The 27,011-nt window shown below is 41.2% G+C and overlaps 1 protein-coding gene across 2 annotated transcripts in view; it reads left to right on the forward strand.

The window, feature by feature from the left end:
* tbc1d22a (TBC1 domain family, member 22a) overlaps positions 1 to 26,784 on the forward strand; it is a 127,450-nt gene extending 100,666 nt beyond the window's left edge. For both annotated transcript variants that reach the window (XM_073480716.1, XM_073480715.1), the window contains exons 13-14: positions 1,639 to 1,734; positions 22,257 to 26,784. In XM_073480716.1, the coding sequence (XP_073336817.1) occupies positions 1,639 to 1,734; positions 22,257 to 22,385 (225 nt within the window). In that variant the 3' untranslated portion in view covers positions 22,386 to 26,784. The remainder of the gene's footprint in view (positions 1 to 1,638; positions 1,735 to 22,256) is intronic.
* Positions 26,785 to 27,011: the final 227 nt, after the last annotated feature.

The following is a 27,011-nucleotide window of genomic DNA, read 5'->3' on the forward strand; positions in this document are numbered from 1 at the left end:
TTTAAATCTGTCCACTCACTATTCATCTGTTTATTGTTTCTAGAGGGAAATTCAATTATCACAGCAGAAAAGGCAGTTTCTGTTCATTCCTGCAGAGTTATGGCTCACTGCTGTACACAAATGAGCATGGTGGTTAAAGAGCAGCACTTGCACTTGGTTACTCAGACAAAGTGGAAATGAGTAATGCTACACCCTCTAATTGAAATCCTGTAAATGATTAGTAAGATGTGATAAACATGGCTACATTACTGGAACGTGTGTTGCTTTGGATTAAGGAGCAGTTGCATGTGAGTTTCCCAAAATTTCATTGTACTTTGAAGGAGACCTATTATTCATTTTCATTGTTTTTCTTTCGCTCAGTGTTTTTATTTATGTTCTGGTGTATGTAAAAGATCCTGAGAGTCAAAAAGGTCAAAATCCAGAAGCTCCTCTCTCCCACAGACAGCACTGCTCCTGAAACGCCTCATCAATAGTCATAACTTTGTGACATCACACTACATCACCATGTCACACATTTGCATAATTTATGCCTAGCTTGCCTAGTTTGGCACGTAAGGATTGATTTAGCACAGCTGCTCTGTTGTCGTTAGTGTTGCTTGGTCAGGCACGTGTGAGCTGACCAATCAGAGGAGACTGAGTATTCAGGAGGGGGGGACCTTAAAGAGACAGGAGCTAAAACAGAGCGTTTCAGACAGACAGCGCTGCAACACTGGACAGTATGAGAGAGCTGATGTGTTTTTTGAGCAATAAAGCATGTAAACCTCTTCTAGTGGTAACCAGAGATACAATTAAGAACCTGAAAATTTGCGTAATATGTCGTCTTTAATGTCGCATTGCTTCTTTACCACCACATAGTATCAATGAAAACACATCAGAGGGCACTCTTGCAGAATAATTAATAAATTTATGCTCTCACTGTGAGATGTGAGTGTGTACTTGTTTATCTTTAATCCACTCAATCATGTTGGGTAATGCACATGCAAAAGAGACAAATTTTAAGCTAAATTAACATACAATCTTTGGGGTAGTAAACCCCAAGACACGCATCCCAAATTGCATTGTGAAAAACTCACACATTAAGATACACTTTAGATATTCTATCCTGCCTGCATGGGGGCATATACTCCCATTTCACTTGCATTTAAAGGCCTTGGTAATTATCCTCGCTGTGATAGGGCTCTGGAGAAAAAATGAATAGAACAAGGAACATTTCATCCTTTGTCTTTCCTGTCTTTAATTCCCTTGTTCCTTGCCGAGTCATAGAAAAAGTGAGCTGCCAAATGTAACGAGGGGCTGGAATAAAAAAAAAAAAAAGCAGTGCAAAGAAGAAGGGATTTGTAGCTTTCTTCATCTCTGTCGCCCTGCAAATGTACATTTCTGGGTTGTGACAGAAAAATGTTTTATATTCCTCTTTTTCCCACTTCTCCTTTTTCGGTATGACATCATGTAAAAATGCATCAAAATCTCTGTTTAAATGAAGCTATGAGCTACTCTGTATGTACTGCCATGCTTTCCTTACATCCTTTAGCTTCTATTTGAATAATCTACCACAGCTGTGATGGAGGTTTCATTTATTTTATGACTGTGAAATGTTAAACTTGTCGTAAATCAGCACCTGTCATTTCTCTCTCTCACTAGGCTGAACCAGAGGGCTTCTCCCATTTCCACCTTTACGTGTGCGCCGCCTTCCTGGTGAGGTGGAGGAAAGAGATTCTAGAGGAGAGGGATTTTCAGGTAATGTGTGCACAAGACACAGGGGGCGCCATAAAGCCTCCTACTTATGAGTGAGCTGCACAGGCTGGCATGCATGCATACATACATAAAGAAATGCATACAGCATGTTTTCATACCCAGCTGGTGACGCTAATGGCGATATACCGTACATAGCTTTACATCAAGGTAAATTAAGCTCAGATGGTCCCGGCCGTGTGCAAAAGAACATCTGAACACTCCAGCAGACTGCAGTCATGGAGCTGTTCATGGCCTACATCCCTCTCCATTACCTCCCTGGTCATTAACTGTGAGGTTCAAAAGTCGTTGTGAGTGCATTAGTAGATGACAGTAGACAGCTGCCAGAAGGTGACTTTGGTTGCCAGCTCACTGGGGGACCTGGCTTCTTAACAGTAGCAACACAGTCTAATATGATCACATACAAACATCAGCTCTGCTCTTTGGCTGCTCTTTAGTTTTACTTTTTTTTTTTTGTGCACAGTCCTTCAGTTCTATAGTGAGCTTTTTCTCTCTGTTTAACATTTTCTCTACTTCCCTGTTGTGCTTTCCTCTTGCTATCTTTTCACATCTAGCTTCTTTTCATTACTCTCGAATAGAAACATTAAATAAAGCCACAATAGAAGAAGAAATAAGTCAAACAAACAGATGTGAGGAAAATAGAAATACCATATATTAGTCATTAGTGCAAACAGACCTGCTGTACTGGTGTCCTTCAGCTGAGTCCTGTTGATCTTCATCTCAAATCAGGGCTCTAAACTAACGGCGCACCATTCTTCCCGGGGACGATAGAAACAGAGTGCTGACTACAACGGAGCATGTCTTCTCATGCTGTTACTATAATTATCTGTGTTTCTACAGCATTATCTAATTGTAGCTTAGAGTTGCTGGCAATCTACTTATTGCAAGACCTTAAAAAATGTTATCCACTTAAATCTGAAAAGTCACCGTGAACACTATTTATCGGAGACACAATTCATTTTGTCCTGGATAAAGCTACGTTGAGAACAACAAATGGGTGTTGAAATCGGCAGGAAGAGCGCTAGTTTGCTTTTAGCAACCGGTCGGCAGCAGTCCTCCAGTGTGTTTGGCTAACAGAATGAACAGGTAACGGAGCTAAACACAAGGCAGGACTGACAGTTTCTGTTCAGAGGAACACGTAACGTTAGACGATGAAATGCAGTTTAATATGGCAACAACAAGTTTACCTTAAGTTTTACTTCTTTCAGTTTGGCAAACCAGCCTACAGGTGAATTACCGCCACCTACTCGACTGGAGTGTAGCAGTTGATTGGCAGAAAAGTTAGAGCTCAGTTCTCTCTATTATTCCTGTAACTCTTACAATGATTATGTATTGTCCATGTCTGAACTTGCAGATTCCACAATGTAATATTCTGTTTTCCGTCATTTAGCATTAATGTACATTCGCTTCTTTCTTCATCATACCTGTTGCAATCTATTCTTTCCTGTCTGTGAACTGTGTGGTTACCTGTATTATCACACACCCAGACTACAAAGTTGTGCACCAAGGGCAAAGTATCCATCCTCATGAAGATTAGAGGAAAAGAGGAGGCGTATAGGGAGGCAGTGACAGGGTAGCAAGAGCGGTTGGAGAAGTAAGAACAGATTAGGGCAGTGGAGGTTTTTATATTTTGAGCCCATTAATGGTGTAGCACACTTTTGTGTCATACCTCTCTGCCATTATTCTAAATAGACAATTTTACTCTGAGCAATGTTATAGTTGATTAATTAAAGCCGACAAAGGGCTGCAGTTTGCACACGCTTGAAGCTTAAAGGCTATAACTACCTCTCGAATTGGACACAGCAATAAGAAATGCCTTCAGAGGTTGATGTTGATAACACCAGATATGTGAACTTAATGAGAATTTCTTTCTTCTTAGTTATTTTAAACGCAGTAACTTTCATTTAAAAACAGACCTGCAAGTTAGTGTTGAGTAAAAGCATAATTAGATAAAGTGACTCTCCATGTCCTGCTGCCAGTTAAAAAAGCTTTTCTGAAGTGGAGCGTAAATTCGTCAAACATGTCATGACAAGTCTCCCACTCAGTTTAAGTAGAGAAAGATAATTACTTTGAATGACGTCTGGGATCACAGTAGCAGTCACATTGTCACTGATGTCAGTTAGCTAGTGTTTATTTATTACAAACTCTGCAGAGTTACTATTATTTCTCACTTGAACGAGAAATAACTTTTTTGTCATTCAGACAACCTGCACAGTCTTACTCAAGTTCTTTTCTGGTCTTACATCGAAGAAAAGATGGGAAAGAACATACAATAACGACTAATACAAGGGGACCACTCCATCTTTATGTCGCTCCCACCATGTGATAAATCAGAAAGAAGTCTTCAACAGTGTCAGAGGGTTACAGATCTCAAGAACCTGTCTTTAGATGGAGCCAGTTGATTAAAGCTGATTCGCCCACTGAGTGAGACACTGGAGGCTGTCAGTGTGAAGATGAGACATCAACTGACTCATCTGTTCTTACTTTCATACTCTACTTTCCCCTTTTCCCCTCACTCAGGTTTAAACTCAAATAAGATTCTACTTTTACTTCAGATTGAATTTATGATGGTTATAGGTTTTTTAAATGGATTTCTGCAGCATTTTGAGCCACGTGCAGAAAAGCCTTGCTAGCCTTTGTCTAGTTACAGTGTGTCCACTCTTGCGTTAAAAAATGGAAATGTTCATTATTTGAACAAGACCAGGCGGGCATACTGAGAGCAGATAGAAGCTCTGGGGGAGTCAACAATGGGCAGACATCAAAATCATAATGACTTCCAGGAGCTCTTTGACACCACCAACTTTAAGAGTGCTATGTCAGCTTAGTTTTTTTTTTTAAGATCAGAATGTTTGCACCCACAAGTATGAAAGAGGCTTGTGACTAAACACACTACTTTGAAAAAAAAGGCACCTTTAATCTCTGTAACTGTAATTTCCGCCTCTCTGCTTCTTAACCATGCAAGCAGCATGGGTCTAGGAATGGCAGTGCCAGTCCATCTGCCAGTTTACCACCGGACCAAAGAATCTCCAAACTAATGGCTGTCTTGCCATTGCCATGACATTTTGTACAGTTGTTCATGGTCCCTAATGGATGAATCCAAATGACCTTGTTGATTCTATAACTTTTCATCTTGTGCCCCATTAGTTTTACATTTGTGGTTTTGAATGTAATGTCTCAACGACTCTTTAATTGACTGCCTTGTAATTTTGTGCAATCATGGTCCCCAGAGGAGGAATCTTGTTCACTTTGATTAAATCTCTCAACTACTATTTAATATATTGGAATGACATTTGGTACTGATATCAGTTGGCCTGATCTTTCATCTATGACCACCATCAGGTCAAAGTTTTCACTTATCCAGTGAAAATTCTACTTGATAGATTGGTGTAACATTCATGGTCCCCAGACTATTAACTCTTTTGACTGTGGTGATGATTTTCATCTAGTGGCATCATCAGGTCAAAATGTTTCCTCTCTTTAGCTGTAGTATGTGTTTATTGCTGATTAGGAAATGGTAGCATGCTAACATGCAAAACCAATATGCTGAACTTTCTTTTATACTTGCTTGGCATCAGCATGTTATCACTTACTGTGAGCATGCCACCAGGGCGGTAGATATTTTAGTCTTGTTTTGCAATGCTTCTCTGTCTCAGTTCATAGATTAAGAGTCCACTGTGGCTCTCTCCAACATGCACTCAGGCACACCCCCCGTAGACAGTCTAAACTTTACTGCAGTAGTAGTTCATGACTCCAAACCCCTAAATAAATAAACATATTACACAGTGGGAATAGTATATACCCCTCACAGAAAGCAAGAAACTTCACAAACTCAACACTTCATCTGTGTGGACATAGTTTCTACCTGCTGTTGGATACATGCTGGATCGTAGCATTAATTCCATCATTAAAACAATAGTAAAGGTTCACACTTTGTTTCTCCTGTCTCTCGCAGGAGTGTGGTCTCCTCCATGGCCCTCCTAAAAGCCTTTCACTCCCAGACACACAGACACAAAGGCATACATACTCATAAATAGACACAGCCAAATGTCATCCTGGCATTTTCTCCTGCCCAGTATACAGCAAATGAGCTCTCATCGCCTATTTGTTTATGTCTTAATGGAAGTCTGTTGTCTGTATTTAATGGAACACAGATGTCCTTTGTGTGTGTGTGTGTGTGTGTGTGTTGTCTGGCTCAGTTTGTCTGTGTCACAGACTGGATTCATACAGTACAGTACATATTCATATATACATATATATATATATATATATATATATATATATATATATATATATAGTCCGATAACAAAATGTGATATCAAAGTCAAACTTTGTAAATGTTACTTTGAATGTCATTGTGAATGTTCTTGCACATTTTGAAGGTCTTGTGGGGTTTACGGCTTTGAAAGGAAAATTGTTCATTTTTGCATACTGATCAACCAAATATAAAACAAATTTGCTAAGTACTTTTCTTTTTTAACAGATTAGCGTCAGTGAGGAAAGAGAAAAAGTAAAGATTTCTTCTCTTCTCAGCTTTAGTGGTTTAATTCCAAGAGATCTCTGCCTCAGATCCACTGAGCCTCAGAGTTCAAACGTTGGCCTGCCAGGTTCTTAAATGCCTGTTAAACAGCTCTTATCTCCACACGCTTTACCCAGCAACCCTCACGGCATCCCCTTTTTCCTCTCATGTCTGCCTTTCTTTCTCTTTCTGTCTTTCTTTGAGTTTCTGTCGCTCCGTTTCGTTTCATGTTTCATTCTGTCTCTTCTCCACTTATTCTTGGTCTTTCTTTTCCTTCCTTTATTCCCTACACTTGACACTTCATTGGCATCATATGTAGAGGATGACAAAGTGTTTGAGTCAGTAGGGCCACCGCTTTGGCCCAGACGGAGGACTGGAATATCTCAGGAACGATTGGATAGATGAGATTATGCTCAAATATTTGTGGTCCCCAGAGGATGAAGCCGACTGACTTCAGTGAGTTTTCTTCCACTGCCACCAGCAGGTCACAGTTTTCGCTCATGCAGTGCAATATCCCAGCATCTAATTGATGGCTTACCACAATATTTTGTTCAGATATCGTTTTAGATGGGTGATCAGTCTTGCCTTTTCAGCCTAGAACATGCATGCACACAAACAACACATGCTTCCAGCAATACAATAAAGGTTTTCAACCTGTTCTCATCAATCTATTCATTATTACAATCAAATGTTAAGTCCAATTTCTTCAAGCCTGCAGGGTAACTAGACTTGCAGCAGCTAGTTAGCACAATGCAACTTCACCAGCTTGTTGTTTCCTGTAAATGACTGTTTTGATTGAATTTGCTTTGCCACGTTGGGAACCTGTGTGCTCGTGAAATACAGTCATTTCTTTTATACATTACCTCGTCATAGATTTCACCACTTCTCAAAGCTGTGGAGGAATCACATTGAACATTTTTAAACTCACAAAAGCAAACGTGGGAGTTGGAAAAACAAGTTGTTCTTTTGAGGCAGTTTTATTTAACACATACAGCTCTCTAAATCTGCTCAGGCTCTGCAGCGGCAGTCACTCACTGTATTAAGTGTGAGCTAATTGTCTTTAATGTAAAATGTAGAAAGCGGGGCGCAGCAGTGTATGACAAACTGCTGGCGAGTTACATGCTTGGGGTCCTAAGAGGGAACACGAATGATTGATTCACTTTAATAGTTTTAATTAAAATATGCATGCAGAAAGTAATTTAAAAAGGATAACTCATGCATTGTTATCAAACTTAGTAAGGAGAGTAACTGTGAATCTCCTCTCCTGGTTGTGGGATTGGTTAAGCTGCTAAATGAAAAGCAAAAGGAGCATGGCACTCCCCAAGCAATCTGCCTTCCACCGTTCCACCTCAGCTAGCACACTACGGCTAACCGCAGGCCTGGACTGCATGGATAAGTTAGAGCGTGCACCAACGCACACATTTTCACACATTCTCTCTGTCACTCAAAGACGCAACAACATAAACATGCACACAAACAATTCTCTCTCACACCGTACCATATTATTCACACATTCATATTCACCTGTCATACACATTTATTTTGGACACACAAACAGAGCACACAGCATCGGGCAAGGTGGGAGATATTATGCAGGTATGTACAGTTTTTAGTCAGACCAGCACAGTCAGTGCCATTTCCCATTAGTCTGCCTACAGACACCAACAGGGCCACTGCAGAGCTGCGACGAAATGACTATGAAAATCATCTGCACTCAGGTCTCTAAGCTTGCATATGTGGAGCTGCTTGATTGCGGAGCTCTACCTCGACCTGAACATTTCAGAATGGGACCGTTCTGCTTTTCAAAACCCTGAAGGTTCAGATGCAGCAAATAACAAAGTTTTTCATGTTTTGAAATTGAGTAATAACCTCAACTCAGCAGCCAGAAATGTTGGTAGATGAGGGTTCTTGTCAGGTTTCGGTACAAATGTCAAGTGAATCATGGCTGCTTTTGCAATTTTGCCATTTTGCAATTTGTTTGTAAAATAACACTCTCATAAAGGACTACTCCACGTGGTGCACTTCATTTTACTCATATTGTCACAACTGCAATATATTCTGGTGCTTGAACGGGGATTTTTCTCTGCCTGTATAAACTTCATTTTGCTTTAAAAATCCATTCAAACAAGGCCAGTACAATTTTCACAAATTATTCAGTTCAGTTGCCAGTGAAATTTCTCGTTATAGTACCCAGTCCAGAGCCAACACAATGTGTACACCTTGACACGTAAAACCTCTTGACATTTTTTGTAGTTTATTATGCATCAGATTAACTTTACATAAAATATGTAAGACCCACCTCTACAAACCTGTTTCATAGTCTGTTTTCCTCTCAGACATGTTGCCTACGCTTGCATCATTACAATTAAGAGGCAGAGTGGGTACAAACATTAGTCCTTGCCCTTAATAAAAGGTGATTAAACAAACAGCTGGGTGCTCAATTATGCGTCAGTACCCCATTAATGCCGTAATCTGTATGATTTCCTGTAGTACTAAATTTTTCATTCCCTCGACCATATGCAATGTTTTATTTTCTCAATCAGATATTTAGAATTAAAATGTCCCAGAACAATAAAAGCAGGGATCAACTAGTGAGAGCTAGCTAACTGTAACTAGTCTAAAACATATATTTCTTTGTATGTAGCATGTTTAAGGATGTAAGGCTGTATATGCGATTCAGTTTTTTATGTCCAAGGTCAAGCAGCATTTAACTTAATCGACAAACTCGCAAGGACATGCTTGCACTATTATCCTTTCACAAACAAAACCAAAAGCATTATTTGTCAGCATGGATTTCATGGCCATCAGTGGAACCTCTTGATCTGGGCCGTCTAATGGCGTGTCCCTGAGATTTCATTAGCAAGCGTCACTGAATGGCCCCCCTCGTGAGGATCCCCATCGTGTTCCTTAATGTGAGTCCAAGCGTTTATGTGAATGCAAACCTATTAGTTCTGTGTAAATGGAATCTCACTGTCACTTCAGTTTTCCCAGAGACATGCAGGGGAGCTGTAGTGAGGAAGGAAAAGTGAGGGGTGGAAGAGCGAAAGAGGGAGACAAAGGTTTGTTTTCACTTTAATTAATGGTGTGTGAAAAACTGTGGACCTTTGTAAATGTCAGCGTCTGTCCTCAGATCAGTTATGTGTGGAGAGCGCCTTGGGTTAGGCTGCCTTGGCAATAAAGGGGGGGGGGGGGCGCTCCAGAAGAACCAGTGTGTTCTGGAAATGTCAGCACTATTTCAATCACAGTGACTGGGAACACAACTTTGTTTAGGATTTTTTTAATTGTAGAGAAGATGGAAACATTGTATAATGATAGAACAGTTTTCTGTGTCCTTTTAGCAGGTTGGCTCGAGTTTGAGACACAGCAGGTGACAACATTTTTTCAAGCACTGCTCAATTTTGAGATTTTGGCCTGTTTTGCTTCCATAACATGGCTTCTTTCAGACTAGGGGAAAGAAAACGTCTTATATAGACACTTACTTCAGATTTTTGTTCTGGAAATGTATGCAAATTGCAAAATATTAAATTAGAAAGCTTCATTTCCATATCTAAACATAAAATGTCTGAAACTTGTCGAAATATAATAGGCTTTATGTTAGTTATCAACTGCGCAAGTTTCATGGTGTTAATATTCGTTAAAACTTTTAACCTATTCACGATTTTTTGTCTTAAAATGTATGGAATCTTACAATATACATATCCACATACATACTTTCATGGTGATAGCTATTACACATGCCTTCAATATTGTTTCATTTCCCTCCATTGATTGGTCCTTTTCAACAGTTACAGCTTTGGTAACTCTCTGCGGACCTCGGCTCTCCCGGTAGAATGCAAACCCTACAGCAACAGCTGACTTTAATCTGGTTTCAGTCAGAATGACGTTCCTTGATGGCAGGTGTATGTTATTTACCTACAAGCATGATTTTGTATGTGATTAGTTAACTTTGAACACAGCTAGAGTCCCCATGTTCTCATAATTAACTCTTTTTTTTTTGTCTCCTTTGGATTTATGTTTGAAAAATCAAATGTAGCACTGCATTTCAAAAACGTGCAATTTTTCTTTAGAGTGTGAATACTTTTTATATCCTCTGTCCAAGTGAAGTGGTGCAGCTTTGTTTTGCCCATCTGTTTCCTGTTAAAACAATTATAGACAATTGACTAACTTCCAGAATAAGTGTCATTTTGATTGGGTCAGCGTCTGAACTCTACCATCTGTCTATAGATAAGTCTTTCTGTTGCCGTTCTTTTGGAGGCTGTAGCTGCAGATCATGTCCACCTGTCTTTACTACATCAATGCCACTGTCCTGCTTATTGACAGAAGACAAAGAGACGTAGTTATTGTATTTTTCCCTCCGTTTTGAGTTCACCCCGACCATTATCCTAACAAAGCCGTTGTTTTTGCTTGGTGACCCATTTCATTAGAATGTCTTTAGTCTTTAGTTTTTTTCGGTAAAACAAAATGTATTCAGTCTGATTATCAGAACAAAGTGTCTCTCTGTCAGGATGCCAGGACAAATGCTTGGAAATTGGAACTCTCACGATTTAATCAGGACATCTGGTCACTCTTGATGTTTTATTTTGCAAAGGCTGCACAGTATTGTAAACAATGTAGTTCACAGGGCCCTCTACTGGAAAAATAACTTTTCTCTGTCTTTACTGCAATGCATTTTTCATGCACATGTATATTTTATTATTTGATACGTTGAAAAGGATTTAATCTACCCACCAAAGCTTTGGTCAAAATACCAGATCTGTCTCCAGATCTTCATCACAAAAACATTACAAGCTAATTTTAATTGGCTTGAGTATCCACCATTATGTGCAGTTTCCACATGGAGTTTGTTCCTCCATGTGGAGGCTCTGATGAGCTTCTTCACCGCATGTGTGCGCATGACCAACAGCAAGTCAAGATCACCACCTTGCAATTTCCAGCAAAGAGCCGGATCCCTCCTCTAATTAATTCCGCCGTTTTCACCCATTTATCATGACACGACCTCCTCATTTCCCCCCCTCTAACTTTCTTCTCAAACTTGGCCTTTATTGAGCACACCCTCTCAGGGCTTTTGCAGCCTCTCTGATGGATGGCACTGTAGTCAATAGTGTAGAAAGAGAGACAAGGCCACCCCTGGTAAACAACTTTTAATAATCACCCCGTTGATTGAGTGCCGCGCCTGATGTGGCATATGAATCTATTTGTGCCAAAACAATAGGTGAAGAGAAAAAAAATGAGAGGAAAGAAGAGAAATTAATTTGGTGGAAGTAATTATGTAGCCCTCCACCCCATCCTGCCTTTTATTCTGTGACATCCGTTTTTCACTGATCTCCCTCCAACTACAAGCTCTCAATCACTGACAGCTGAAGTTTGCTTGAAAGCTAACTTGCGTGGGTGAGAACGCTGAATTATCATGGTGTACGATTTTTGATGACCAAAGCTGCTTGGAGAGCCTGTAGTGATCAGTCATGGTATGGCATGGAGTAGACATAAAGTAAGTCAGTGAATGTGTGTGTGTTTGCGGTAAAAGTGTGCAGTTGTGTATTAGCTGCTGCTGCTCCTCTGTTGATCAGCGCATTCAAGTTTGCCAAGAGTCTCTTTACAGCATTTATCAGCTCAAAACAATCGCGCGTGGGACGATTAACTCGAGTGTCATTACAAACATTATCATTGGCTGAGGTTCATCCACAATAAAGAGGCAAATAGAGATAGGAAAAGTCAGTTTTATAACTTTCCCCCCCGAAGATAACAGAATAACAGGAGCTGCTCCGTCAACCCATAAGCCAACTGCATGCCAACTCAGTTAAGACACAAAAATGCCACATAAACAGCAATATCGACCCGCTTGTAAGGAATAAACAGACTGCAGCAGAAGGAGGAGAAGAGGGAAGAATAGATTTTTCAGGGGGAAAAAAGACTTGTGGAACTGTCTGGGTCATGAACTGAGACATAAATAGTGAATTTTAAATCTAAATGCTCTTATGTGGTTGAAGTGAGAGCTGAGGCGTTTCTCCTCCCGGGGTTTGCAGGGATCACGAACTCTTTATTAGGGTTAGGGATTAGGGTGGCATTAACCTCACTGAACTTGGCAGTGGGTGACGGCTGGAGTTTAACTGCTTTTAAGCACTGTTTTTCTTTATATAGTATTTAGTGTGTTAGAGGTCAGAGGGCCCCTGCATGGTACGGTGCCCATTGCCAATTTTTGTTAACATGGTATTCAACAATCATATATACAGTATACAACAATTGGATTGTTTTTGTCTGTTAGAAACGGTGTGAAAACACAAATGTTTGGCAGATCTTGGTGGTAATGGTCGAAGCAGAAGGGGCAAATGGTTAGATATCGACTGCTCTTGAACTTTAAAGTTGAACGTGTTGAAAAGTGGAACTACTCAAGCTGAGTGAAATATCACTTTAATTGCTTCGATACACAGAGGAAGCTCAGACAACTGTTTTAGTACTTACTGGCTACATTTTTCCAGAGGTTATGATCTTGTCATTGAGGAGGCATTGACTGGTACAGAGTGTGTTCAAGCTGTAGTCCACTGACTGTGAACTGTGGAGAGCAAGTCCCCTCTCTCATAGATGGATATCTATTTACTGTTTTATTTTTTAGCTTTAAATAAAACCATTAAACCACTTCTTACGATGAGGTGTCAGCAGGGTTTTAAGTATCCAAATGATAACCTCAACACTAACGCCCACGTTTGTGGTTTCATGAGTACTGAAAGCTTTCAGCCAATCTGTCATCACTCTCTCAGGCTTTAATCTTGTTCACACTCCCACAGTATTTAAATCACCAAAGGTTGTACCCACATCCCACATGTCTCCTTATCTTTTTTCTTTTATTAAGGACGTTGCAGGACTTCATGAATTAGTTTGGTTTGCACAATATTGGACTGACAATAAGCATGTTTGGAATACATGAATGTTAAACAGGAAAACTGCCCCGATTTATTTACACATTCATCTTTTGTTTCCGCCAGTGCTTTTCAGAGCTACATGAAATTTCAATAGAGCAAAAACTATTGTCTTAGCTTTGTTTGGATCTTAGTTGATTTTATCAGAATGCCAAAACATTATGGTAAATACACTTATCCGCTTTCTTTGCAGAGTTGGGAGAGGGGATCAATACCATCCTCATTTCTGCACGCTAAATACAAAGCTACAGCTAGGAGCCTGTGACCTTAGCTTTACATAAAGACTGGAACACAAAATAACACCTCGACCTTAGAGAAGGCATTGTGTTTATTCAGTTTCCAAAACCAGATATATTTTTTCCCAAAGAGCAGATTAGAACTGGGATCAACCAGCCGCTTCTCATTTTTACATGGTCAAACTAGTAGCCGCCGTATGGTAGACCTCACCATCACCAAAGACACCTATGTTTGTTCAAAGGTAACATCTCCAGCTGCCACTCAAAGACCGGATGACTTCTCTCATTTCATTCAGACCAGTATAACTTTGCCTCAATTTGTGTCATTTTGCCCTGTAATCCTTGCTGTCGACTTTTTGAAGCTATATTGCCCGACACCCAGAAACTATCTACTAAACACTACAGCAACCAGCTAAACAGGACCGACACCGCCATGTTTTTGACTGTCAAGCTTGTCCGGCCTAGCAACAGTAACTAAGGGGGGCGCGACTTATGATGGGTCAACTGGACAGAGCCAGATAGCTGTTTCCCGTTTCCAGGATTTGTGCTAAGCTAATCTACCCGCCTGCTGGCTGTTTGGCAACACAATGACTTGTGACTGTATCTGCATGCAGCATATCCACTGTCTGACTACAGTTTCATATCCTACAGGAGCAGCAAACTATATGGTTCATAATTATAATCTCTTACCGTCAGCAAAAAGTTGAATTATTGCAGCCTACTGTACCAATAGATCTCTGTATGTTATATTACAGTGTGGGGATTAATACATACTTAAAGCAAATAAAAACCACAAACTTCAAACATTAATTTTATTAAAATCGAGTCTGTGATTGCATGTCATCACATTTGATTGCTTTCTCCCATCAACCTGGGAGTGCAGTATGTGAGCAGAGCCACTTTGGTTGAACAAACACTCGTTTTGCATCGATTTCAGCAAATTTTGCAGGTGACCCACATCTCTATACTGCTGCTGTTGCTTGAATAATGTATTTAATTTTTTTTCCCAATTTAGTCTTTGTTTGTATTGACTGGATAAATCCTGTTTAAAACCTCCCTGCCCAAACAGATCCGGCATACAAAAACACCATTCAGTCATTCATAGCTGTGGACGTCTGATTTTAAACTGATTTGGGAATTTATACACGGCTGCTGGTTTTTGTGGGGGCTGAGCCTTGCTGCCAAATGTGGGATGGTTGAACCAGTGGTCCACTAGTCGAACAGAGGAATACATTTCTACTGTTCGATAAGTGTAGGTACTAAACTTAACTGTATATAGCTATGAATGTGTAACCAGTACAACACAGAATTTAGAAGTACACCTACTAAGTCCCATAAATGTCCAGTAAACACAACACTTGAATCACACTTGAATCAATAATCTCTGTCCAAGGTGCTGAACCAAACTTCAAGGTAACTTGGTGCATCTTAATGTCAGGTTCAGAGATTACTATCCTTGTTTTTTTCCTTCACAGTGTAGCAGCTTGGGAGTGACTGCTTGTTATCAGTTTGTCTGTCCACGTTTTCATCACTTTTTCATATCTGGTCCGTTGTCTGACAAAAAAACGTGAATGAGAACGACTGTATTGTAAATGTGGCTGCTGAAAATACTGCAGCTGTTGGTGAACAGAGCACTGGGACACAGAGCACAGTTGTTGTAATTAACCTTTATTTGTGTTGATTCTGTCACACAACGTCCCGGTGACAATATAACAATTGATTCACAGAGTAAAGCTGGAATCGCTGCTGTGAAAAAAAGGGAAGGTATAAGCTCTTGATTCCTCAAACCTCCCGACTTTCCCTACAGGCAGCTGTTAACGTCTCTCATGAATGAACAAAGATGTTTAATTTGAAAGACTTAATTTTTCCTTGGAGCATACAGTGTTACAGTTATACATATAATATTAATATATTACCTAATCTGGAAGACTATAGGATATACTGTATGTATGCCACCTTTTAAAATCTATTGTAGCCTGCATTGATTAGTGATGCAAAGGCATATAACCCTGCCAAACCATGATTACAGGGAGTTTTCTGTCGCTGTATTTTGCACATTGACGCTGCAGAAATGTGCTTTTCTGAATAAAATGCCAAGGCAGAATAAAAATAATATTTAATGGTTGTGATAGAACAGACATTATATGAAGTTCTGGGTTAATACTTGATTAGAATTGGCTGCAGGGTGTCAATTAACCTCTGATCAACCGACATCTATAAAACACTGTGTGTTCACCGTTCTAAATTAATGCCCGACGATCTAAAATGAGGGGCGCTGGCATCAGCTGGCTTCTAACACCTCAATGTTAAAAATGAATTTGATGAAAAAAGACGATGTGAATATCTTTTTTGCAAAGCCGAGTGTAGTCCTTCAGTGCTACTGAATACAAGCAATCATCTCACATCCCGTTTGCTATTTGTCAGCCGTATTCAGTGTTATTGACGATGAATCTTGCTAGCATGGTGTGAGCATTCTGGCAAATAACTGAGCCAAAGCGTTGAGTCTCCATTGCATAAGAACCTTCAGGGGATTGTTGCAGCTAATAGTCAAACTCTCAGGTGTTGCCAGGTAAACAGAGTTATTGCTTGTGAAAAAAACGTCTTAGTTTGATCGAAAAACACATAAAAATACAACATAGATGGTCCTAATTTCTTTTCTTTGCTAAGTGACCATGGTATAAGCAGGATAATGGCCTAGGAGGTGTCCATTATCAGTACTTTAGGGATAGAGTGGAGTCCAGAACCGTCCGACGCACTGTACGGATGTTGTAAATCTCCATGTTGTGTACTCCTCTGAACAGGGCTGTATGCATGGCGGATAATAACCTGAACTACCTGGTTACAGTGTGACTTGACATTAAATCCCAAAGCCTCTATCAGCTTCAGCCACACCAGTTTCCCCGTGTAAAGCTGAGAGCCCCCGCTGGCATTATGCTGTAACACATCCTATGCTGCTGCAGCAGAGGTGTGTCATCCACACGGGACTGTGCTGCCACTCTATTAATCTGCTTAGCTTTTTACGTGCCAACCTTTTTACAAGACAACTTGGCTGTGCCATCCTATGTCAGCTCTTACCTCCACATGCTACAGCGCCTCACTCCTACATTAGCACCCACTGTTTGCCAGAGTGCCCATTTTGTGTAATTATACGAACTACAGAAAGCTAATGGCCCCGACAGAGCAGTGCCTAGGCCCATTACACCTCGGGGTGCTGCAAAACACCATTACCACCATCCACTACCTGGAGTGTTTGCACACGCAGGTGACTGTATGTGTGCGCGACCTCATCACTGTGTGTGTGTTCATGTAGATGTGTGTGGTTGAAGGAGGTCGGAGGTGGAATGATACATGTCAAAGAAAAACAACAGTTACTTCAGTTGATTGCCATTTTTAGCCACAGATGTGTGTCTGTTGGCATGTTTCAGCGCATCAACACCTGTCATCTCTCCCCCCATTAATTTCTCCAGGGCTCTCAGTGCTTGCTGCAGGGAGCTGTAGTTGTCACCGCAGGAAAGACAGCAAGGCACCTCGCAGGACTTTGGGCAGTCATTGCACTCACTTCACTTAGCACCATCTCATTCTGCCAGCAAATAGACTGTTTGGCTCACAGGAAGAGTGGGCTTTAATTGTGTGTTTTATCTGTGTCCATGTGCATGTGTGTGTGGCTGCTAGCAAAGTTCAGCAGAAGCCACCATTAGCGCAGATAGCTCCAGTCACTGTGTTGATAATATGTAAAGTAATATCTCTCTTTGCCTCTATTTGAGGCCTCAGTTCTTTTAACTAATATTCAGCGCAGTCCGATCCAACTCAGTGCTCACAGATCCGACTGTAAAACCGCCCTGGTAAGTTCAAAACGCGGTGTCTTTCTTGTTTATCAGCCGCTGCTTTGTCCCAGGTGAATGTGTGGCTTTATAAAGGTGGAGTGTAGATGAGCATATGAGTGTATTGAATGAGCCGCGCACAGGTCAAAAAAACCATAACTATAAGTACGGCATGTAAATTCTACTTGACGGTGGCCTTGCCTCTCTGTGTAACCTATATGTAATCCCATTCGCTTTTTGAAGAAAGAGCCTGAGCACCGACTCTATTGACAATCTGCTTTCCCCTCAGTATCAATAGCCATTAACCACTTTAAGCCTTGCCAAGCGCAGGAGATGGAGAGCTAATTGCCTTTTTACTTTTTTTTTGTAGCTTACTGTACACAGTAATGGCGGATCAATGTGATTGTTAGTATTGTGGGATAAATGGACACTCATGCCCGATTAACCACACACACACACACCAAACGTACACACACACACATCTCTGTGTCCCTTTTCTGTCTTGCCTGTAGCTTCAATTTACTGTCATCTTTTTCACTGATTTCTTCCTATAACACTGACACACACACCGTGACAAACAGGCATCTCCGTGTACTCTGTAGTTACATCTCTCTCTCGTTTTTCCATTTGCATACACATCCTTTCCGCAACCTCCGAACACGCGGCAAACGTACATCGAATTTCATGGATTGCACACATTCCTTTCCTCTCTCAAGCAAACGCACTGACTCATTCCCACAGACACTTGTGGCCTCTCAGCGTGAAGTGTTGCCACCTGTGTGGAGTGGAGTGAGCGCAGCGTTCCCCCCTGACAGCGAGATGTATGCAATTAAACCGTATTAAAGTCATTAGCCCAACAGAAGTGATAGCCAGCAGATGGTTCGCACGCAGAAATATGCTCTTAATGAAGCTCCTCAGTCACTGTGGGTGTGCACTTGTGTGGCGGAGCATGCGTGAGAGCGCTCCTGTGTACGTCGTTTGTTTGGGTGTGTTGCTGAAAGGCTGTAACACTCGAAGCAGCACTTGATTAGACGGTGGTTGGTCCTTTTCCTGTAGCATAGCAATTAGTGCCTGTTGTTGATTCATAAAGACATGGTAGCACATGGTAAATTTCCCTCCTACCACTTATCCATCTACATCTCATTTGACACACAGACATTTTATGTATCAAGTCCAACTGAGCGCTGTGAGATTTATTAATGTCAGCTGGTCGTTTCTGAGAGATTCTCAAACTATTTCAATTTTCTGCACCTCGAAAACACCCTGCATCTCAAAAATCAGCAAGGATCCCTTGTGCAGTGTAAAAAGCCCAAGGCTGTGGCACAGTTGAATATGATTTTTTTAAAAATACAATAAATCCATTTTTGAAAATATTTGTGTTTTTTCCACAAGATTTTGGGTGGGTGTTTGAAAGTAGCTGTTTAGTCAAATCTAAAGGTAGCCTTCGTTAGCTTTGCTAGGAGAATTGTACTGACTGGAGCACGTTATAACCCTGTATAGCCTACGAACATTGATATGTTGACCACACAGCACTGGTAATGTAGATTGATGATTTAGGAACTCTGCCCTTTTACATATTTAACTTTTAGGAGACCACATTATATGTTAAGCAGTTAGGAAGCTAGGCTAACTAGCTTCCACTCGCAAAGTCGAAGCCTAGCTTGCGAAAGTTAGTACCTTTATTATTTCAACACCTGCTGAGTCATTGGCAGCTTCCACTCACACACTGCTGTGTTCATCTCGTGTTTCACAGTGGAGGGTTAGCTAGCTAGCATTAGCGGTCTCTCTAAGTACAGATTCAGTGATGGCAAAACTCACAGCAACTGGCAGCCCTGTACCATCAGTAATTCTGGTTTTCTACCGTTTGAGCAAAGGGGAATACCACTGCCCTTTTTCTCTGTTTTCTCTGGTTATGAGGACCAATTTAAAAAATATTTGTGTCTTCCTGCTGCAGAGACAGTTTTATGCTAGGCCCATCTTCCCAGCGGTGAATCACTTCTTTAATTATCTGGTTCAGGTAATAAATCTATCCACTGATGTCAAGCATTTAAAATTTATTAAAATAAAGAAACTATGGGAGACTGTTTTATCCTCAGCATACATTCATTTCCACTACAAGTCATGTATAGCCAGAAGACAGTGATGTTATTCCATAGGGAAGCTTCCATTTTTTCCTGAAGAGCCCGGGGCAGTGAAGTACAGTAGGGGGAAGTACACGGTGTCTAGCCCCAGGCATCCAGGAGCACTAGAGCAATGCACAAAGTACTTACTATACACACACATTCACATAAATACATACCATACATACACATGACCCGCACTCTGTTGCACTGCAGACACATGAACTACATGTTGAGTAGTTTTGTTCTATTTAAATGAAATATTTGTTGTATTCAGCTTAATGTGCCTGGCAGATGTTCAGCAGGACATCTGCAGTCCGACATTGTTTTTTTTTAAGCATCTGATCGTTCTCACGTGAGCAGACGTAACACAAATCGCACATTACAAGTCACGACCCCACTCCTTTAGCGGCGCGCAACATCGCCGGATTGCGAATGCGAGTGTCAATGGGAGAGAGAGTGAGCGATGAAAGGGGGAGAGCTGATAGCGATGCTCCATTGAATACTAATGAGAGAAAGGCCAGCTGAATTCTGATCAGGCTGCCTCCTCTCTTTCTTCCGCTTCTCCGTGTCTCTCCATCCCTCAGAGTGAAAATACTTCAGAGAAGAGCGCCTTTCTGAACCAAGGGGGGAAGTCATTAGGTCAACCTTTCAAAGTCAAGGTCCAGGTCTTTCTCTCAAAGGAGCGTCTATTCTGAAAACTGTAGAATTAAAAAGCGGCTGCTTGATTTTGATGAGAGTGATGTAGAGCAGCAGAATCTGATCATGAACCTAGAGTCTTGTTTTGTTTGATGACACAAGAGGCCGGATTTGTTTGCATTTTCAGCTTTCACTCCCTTCCTTTGAATTTTTGAAATACCACAGTTTTTCAACTATTCTAAATGCCTGAGGCTCGTGAAAGTCAACAAAACAATCAACAGCTACTCTGTCAGTTAAGCTAAGAGAGACAATTTTTAAGATTTAATAATAACACCAAAACTGAGATTCAGCCGGGTTCACCTTTGAGTTATTCAGAAGGATGCAAAAAAAAAAAAAAAAAAAAGCTGCTGCCTTATCTGTAAAAATCTGAGCTTAATTAGTTGAAGAAAACTTGTACTTTTCAACCCTCGCCCGGAATACAAATGCTTTCTTGTTGAAAAGTCATCAGGGTCGTCTCACCGGCTCATTAAAAACGTGCGAGGAAGGAAAAAAAATTAATGGAGCCAAACACCTTAAATTTAATACTTGGGAGGGTAAAATAATGCAAGTAGTGAGTATACGCACTTAAAGTTTTGTGTAGTTTGACTTTCTCAGCAGTTGATGAAAGATGAGGATGCGATCTGCATGAAAATTTCGGAGCACTTTGACACACACTTCATTACAATTACAAATACTTAAAGCGGCGTTAGGATATTTTTTTGCAACCCGGTCACATCCTCTCAGACGGCAGCAAACTTCTCAGGAGTCAGATGAGTGTAGACACCAGAAGACCCGACGTGATTTGTCCTCCGATGTGATTATCAACACCATGATTGGTTGTAAACCCTGTTGTCACGGCAATGATTTCAGCCTCGATGATGAAAGCTCCCGGGACACTGATCCATAGCATGCGCGCACACACACACGCGGACTCATCTGTCTCACTGCTAACCAGTCTCATTCCCCTCTGAGAGAGAGGCATTAGTCGGCGAGATTGAACCAGCGTTCGTGTGTGTGAGGGTGTGTGTAGCTGTTGTCTCTCTTCTTACTAACATAGTAATGTACAGAACGGGGATCTGGGGAAAGGCTTGAGCTCCACTGAATTGTACTTGACACTTTATACTTTTCTTTCCTGAGTTTCTTCTCCCCCTGTACCCCCACCCAGCTGTTTTATCTTTTATTTTCTCCTCCTCTCTCACAGCTGATATTAAACCACTTTGACTGAGTTAATAACATCTGTGTCAGACTCAAACACACAGAAAGAGAAGGAAAACAAGTGCATCTGGGCCTGTCGGCTACACTAGCATTACACGTGTACACAGCAGACCCTGAAGGGTATACTTTGTAGGCTCCCAGATGCAGCTAAGGCTTGTAATGATATTTTATATTGTGGATCTGTAGTATTATTTTTAGGTGTCTACTAAACATTTTTAGATGCTTCAAAGAGCGAGTCCATCCGTGTTATTTCCAGGTTTTTAAAATGAACACTCAGGCGTTAGTAAAGGCAGCGACTTAGGTTGCGGCGCTCGTGCCCTCCACTTCCCACACACACAGAAGTTTGCTGACAGTGTTCGTCTGAAGAGTGACCACACTGTTAGCTTCCAAGATATGAGCTCAGAGTAGGAAGGTGATGCTTTTTATTAATATGAAACCTTAATTTAGAGGCGTACTACGCAGAATTTGTAGGTTGCTGTTTGTCAAAACACTATTAATCATTTGTAGCTACTCCCCGGCTCATAATATCCATATTAGGTGGGTTAGGATGCTTATTTGTAGTAAAATCCTAATTTTTTCAGAGGGCCTGGGCATTTTGACCCTTAAACACACATATGTTGAACAAAATTAGAATTTGAAGACATAAGGAACACAACTGGGAAGCGACAGAATGATATTACAACCTCAAAAAACACAAAAAATAATGGAGACACATTAGTGTTAAATGAAAAAATAAAAAAACTCTTTTCTTCTCTTTTGTCATACTGTCCATTGCTGCAGCACCTCAGTACAACCTCTATCCAAGCCCAAAGTGGTTGTTGGCCAGATCCTGACCTTATCCCTCGCTGCTAAATTTGACAATTACATTGTTTTGGCTTTTTAACATCTCTATAATATATATTTTTTCTTTTCCCCCTCTTCTCTCAAGAACAGTGTCTTTGTATCTCAGAAACTGATTTGTGGTGCTTTTCTCTGAACCGTTCTTTCTTTTTTTTTCCCCACAACAGGGTCTGATGATCCTCCTGCAGAACCTTCCCACAATGCACTGGGGCAACGAGGAAGTAAGCGTGCTGCTGGCTGAAGCCTACAGGTTGAAGTTTGCCTTCGCTGACGCGCCCAACCACTACAAGAGATGATAAGCGTGGCTCTGCAGCTTCCCTCCTCCTCCTCCTCCTCCTCCTCCTCCTCCTCCTCCCTCTCCTCTTCCTCCTCTCGTGCCCTGCGGTCGTCTACTGAACTTAGAGGCCTCTGTTGCCAAATGGAAGGACCTCCCCCGTTTCTTAACCTCCCTTTCCCCGTATTGCCCGGTGGGCCTTTCAGCTACTAAGAGATTTGAATCAACCAATGACTGAGAGGACGTGCGGTGTAGCATTCTAACATGTCTTTTTTTAAATTATTTTTTTCTGATCAGCTCTGAAATGTGCACTCCGTCAGTCCAGTGCAGAACGAACCCTCTCCATCGTTGAAGACCACAACTTTTTTTTGTTGAAGGTCGGTCCGGCTCAAGCCGACGCCTCAGAGTTACAACCTCAGGCCTGATGCAGGACCGTATTGCTCAGCAGCACCGGGGGGCTCAGTCTGGCTCAGAATTTTTTTCTTTTCTGCTAATTGTTATTTCCACTACCATGGCAATACATCGCTTTTTGTTCCCAGAGGCAAAAATGTGACATTTTTTTCCAATTGCAAAGGCAAAGAAAGATGGCAGAGGGCAACTCTGCAAGATGGTTTACATATCCAAGCCCTCTCTCCTGGTCACGACACAACCTGAAGGAACGTCTCCTGTTTGTCTTCGCTCTCCTGCTTTGTGACGCAGATTGTTTCTCTTCAAACACATTTGGACTTTGCAAAGAGAGATTGTCGGTCTTTGAGGTGAACGAGTCTCCCTCCTTCCACAAACCACACACACCTTTCTAACGCAGCAGTTCAGGAGTCACATCAACATCACAGAAGGCTGTGAGGTTTTCCTTCCATCTGCTTCTATATGAAGGCTCTTATTTATTAACTATCTCTCCTCTTTGAACCCAGGACTACCTCAGAACACACACACGAGTGGTGAGAGCTAGAAATCCACTCGATAAGGCGTGCACAGGTGATAACAACAGTCATGTGTCATTAGTATGAGGTCAAAATAAACTATTTGCAGTCCAAATCAGGAGTTTAATCATCCTAATGGAAGCTAAATTTGGTATTCAGAGAAAAAAAAAGTGCTTCGTTACAGGGCTGATTTGTTTTGGAGAAGAAATTCAAACAAATATTAATGAGGAACTCAAATATTTACTTTTTCCATAGCTGAATAAACAAGCTGTTCTCAGAGGAAAATAAGGTCCCCAGAACACTGTTTGAAGCTAGAAAGGTGGCAGGGTCCGCCCCATATAAACAAAGTAAAACAGTATGAAACTGTGTTGTCCTTTAAGGTCAGTTTGTTTATTCAGTCATGAAAACAAAGAGAGTTTCTTTATTTAGTTTGTTCAAAAATCAGTCAAAATGTCTTCTCCAAAACTACACAGTGCAGTAAGATTCTTTATTTTTCTTCTGTTCTTTCTTTGGACCCTGTTTTTATGACGCCAACCTCTTAAGGTATTCTGTCCTGAGCTCAACATTATCCAGTCGTTCTCATTAATATCCATCATCCACAAAAACCTTCCTTGCCAAGTGATTTTAACGCCTATACACATATAAAAGCAGCAGGTGCATTTTTGAATTTTTAATTGAATCGTGTTGTAACTGCTGCGAGATCTACAGAATAACTTCTTCGCTCGTGTGCACATAAAAGTATTCTGTTCTCACTTTGTATTCTGCACAGATGGCCAGTTTATCCAGAGCAGATCATCAGAGATATGGGAGAGTGTCACATCCTGGAGATGTATTAGACACACTTACAATACAGAGCGCTATCCTCACTCAGCTTCAGGAATCCGGCAATCTCCATATCCTCCATATTGTCATAAAAAACAAGAGGTAATCTGAGCCAAAGCTGGAACAGCCTCTTTGCTGTAAATTTTAAAAAAAATATAAAAGAGGAAGAGAATGATCTAAAATGGCGGGCTGCACATAAATGAACAAAAACAGCAGGTGCGTTCAGATACAGCCGTATTATTCTTGCGCACACGACCCCTGTTTAACCCTGATCATATGTGCTCTGTTCACATACAGCACATGGGAAGTCAGTAGCACCATATTGGTGTAACGTTAAGAGGAGGAGGGTGGGGGGCGGGGCGGCAATCAGACATTCATGACATAACACGAAGCTGTTAACGTTCGGAGCCTCCTGTCGCGACTCCGCCAGGATCCATTATTGTCACCCCGGCCCACAAACACAGTGTGCGTAGGTGTGTGAAGGGGAGATGGAAGGAGAGAGGGAACCGGGCTGTGTTTCCTTGGAAGTTTCAGCGCTTTTTCTCTGAGAGCTGTCAGTCTTTGATCACACGGTGGGATTTTTTTTTTTTTTATACTCAATCTGCACCAGTTTCACAAGCCCCTCATCTCCCATGCTCTCTGACAAGGAAAAACTGCACTTAATTTAAAAGTCTATAGCCTTTTTTCCCTCTTACTCTCTCTTTTTTTTATATGAGATATATTCTTTCAATCAGCATTTTAAAGATTTGTCCTTTTTTTTCTTGGTTTTTATTTTTTCATGCTGTTTACATGACAAGCCTATTAAGTTGTGCCTGACCGTGGAGACATGAAACAACATCCTCATTATGTTTTTGACCTCAAATGAACTTGAAAGGTTTTTAGAGCTCTGCAAGCAATAGTATGACGTTTTGACTTTGCTGTGAAAAGGAAGAAAATGTATCTGCACGTCTTAGTTTTCCAACATGAACTGTTCGATTATGCTCTGGGCGTTTAATAGTTCAAACATGGCACCTGATTGTTTGCTAAACCCCTCCTTCAACCCGGGATCGTCCAGTCGAGGCTTAGCAGCTGCAGACCCGTCCAGCTTTGGATCTCTCCATGTTGAAGCAGTGTGCAGGGGGCTCTGATTAGACAGATATTCGATATCTTAAGTGTTTTGAGAGTGGTTCTTTTTTTAAGCCTCTCCAAAACCGAAAACACAAGAGGTTAACTGTCAGGAATTAATTAAATACGGTGTTAGCTAACCAGCTAACTACCTACAGTAGTAGATAATTAGCTTATGTTAGCTTCTGCTGTTACAAATAATGGTAAGCAAAAAATAAAATTAGTTAAAGTAGTTAACTGTAAAGCAGGAATTAAACAGGACTTTAGCGGCATCATAGTTAGCAAATTCAGGAGAAGGAAGAACAAATAAAGGCAACTCGTTAACTACCTACAATAGTAACCTAGGAAAACATTAAAGGGGCTCTGTGGAACTTTAGCTAACGTCAGCTAATGTTGCTCTCTCCTAGCGGAGCAGAGAGCAGCACTCGTGCGTAAAGCCAGAGGCGTTACAGTCTGCTCACATGAGGCCAATAAACAAGTGATTAATAGATGTAAACTGCTACAAATTGTTACATAGAGCCCCTTTAACTAGTCAGCGTTTCCCGTGATTTTTAAACTCATGTAGCTAACAGTAGCTTTATAAAATCTGCCACCAACAGTTGCCCCGGCCTGAGATGAGGACTCATCTACAAACAATTCTAACATCTGCCACTGCTGTCACTGTAAACTGCTCATATACGGAGAACAGAAAGCTTGACGGGTGTAGCAACAGTAACTAAGACGGGCGGGGATTCGCAAACAGTCATTTCTTGTCCTGTTTATTATCCAAAGCCCTACTTTTCAAGAAGTTATGTTGCCTTATTGCACACATTCATGTTGATCACAGGAGGGAGGGGGTGGTGGCGTCACAAGAACAAGTAATGTTCGACGTTGACAGTTACTGTGTGTGTGTGTGTGTGTGTATGAGAGAGAGAGAGAGAGAGAGTTTGTGTGTGTGTCATAGTCAAACAGAGAAGGCTTGGACCTTCCACCTCTACTCAATTTCTTCTTCTTTTCAAATCATTAGAGTTTATTTTTGCTGTCATGTCAGATGCAGTAATTTCCCTTTAATGAGAAGTAGCTGCCTACTCACACTGCTGTGAAAAGAAAATGGTCTTATGCACACACACACACAGGCTACCAGTTTCAAGTTAACCTGACTTGTAACCCGCTGCTTGTACACACACACACACACACAGTCTCCATGGTGATGAAGGCCGAGGTGGTATCTGGCTGGAGCCCTAAGCCCACACACACACACACACACACACACACACACACGGGCAAACTTCAAACATTCTTTGGAGCGTCTTCAGGAGGGTGTCCTAAAGTAACATCTTCAGCTGCTTTCATATCTTTTTATTTTTAGGGTTTTTTTTCTGGCTCTACTTCTCCAGACATGAAAATACGTTTATGAAAAACCAAACTGAAGAGTACAAAAAATCCTCCCCCTTTTGTCTTTTGCCTCTAATAATACTAGAGCGTGTGGGTGACGGACAGGAGTCGCGGGTTCTTGAATTTAAAAATGTGTACAGAGAAGATTTTGAAACAAAAATCTGTAAATAGAAAGTGTAAATAAATCCTATATATGACAAAGTTGTTTGAGTTGTGTCTTGTTGTCTGCATCATGTCCACCTTTCAGCATCACATTTCTACACTGTGGTTCTTCACCATGAGGAAAAAACAGATACTTTCAATCCAGCCTCAGAAATCGCTGCTCCTTTTTCCTGCGCTTGTGTTTGTAATGAACACATTTAGTACGCTACAGCGTCCCTGCATGCATTAGCCAGCGTGGCGAGCCGGCGGTGGCTAACAGCTGTGCT

The sequence above is a fragment of the Pagrus major genome, chromosome 14 (genome assembly GCF_040436345.1).
Source record: "Pagrus major chromosome 14, Pma_NU_1.0".
NCBI lineage: Eukaryota > Metazoa > Chordata > Actinopteri > Spariformes > Sparidae > Pagrus > Pagrus major.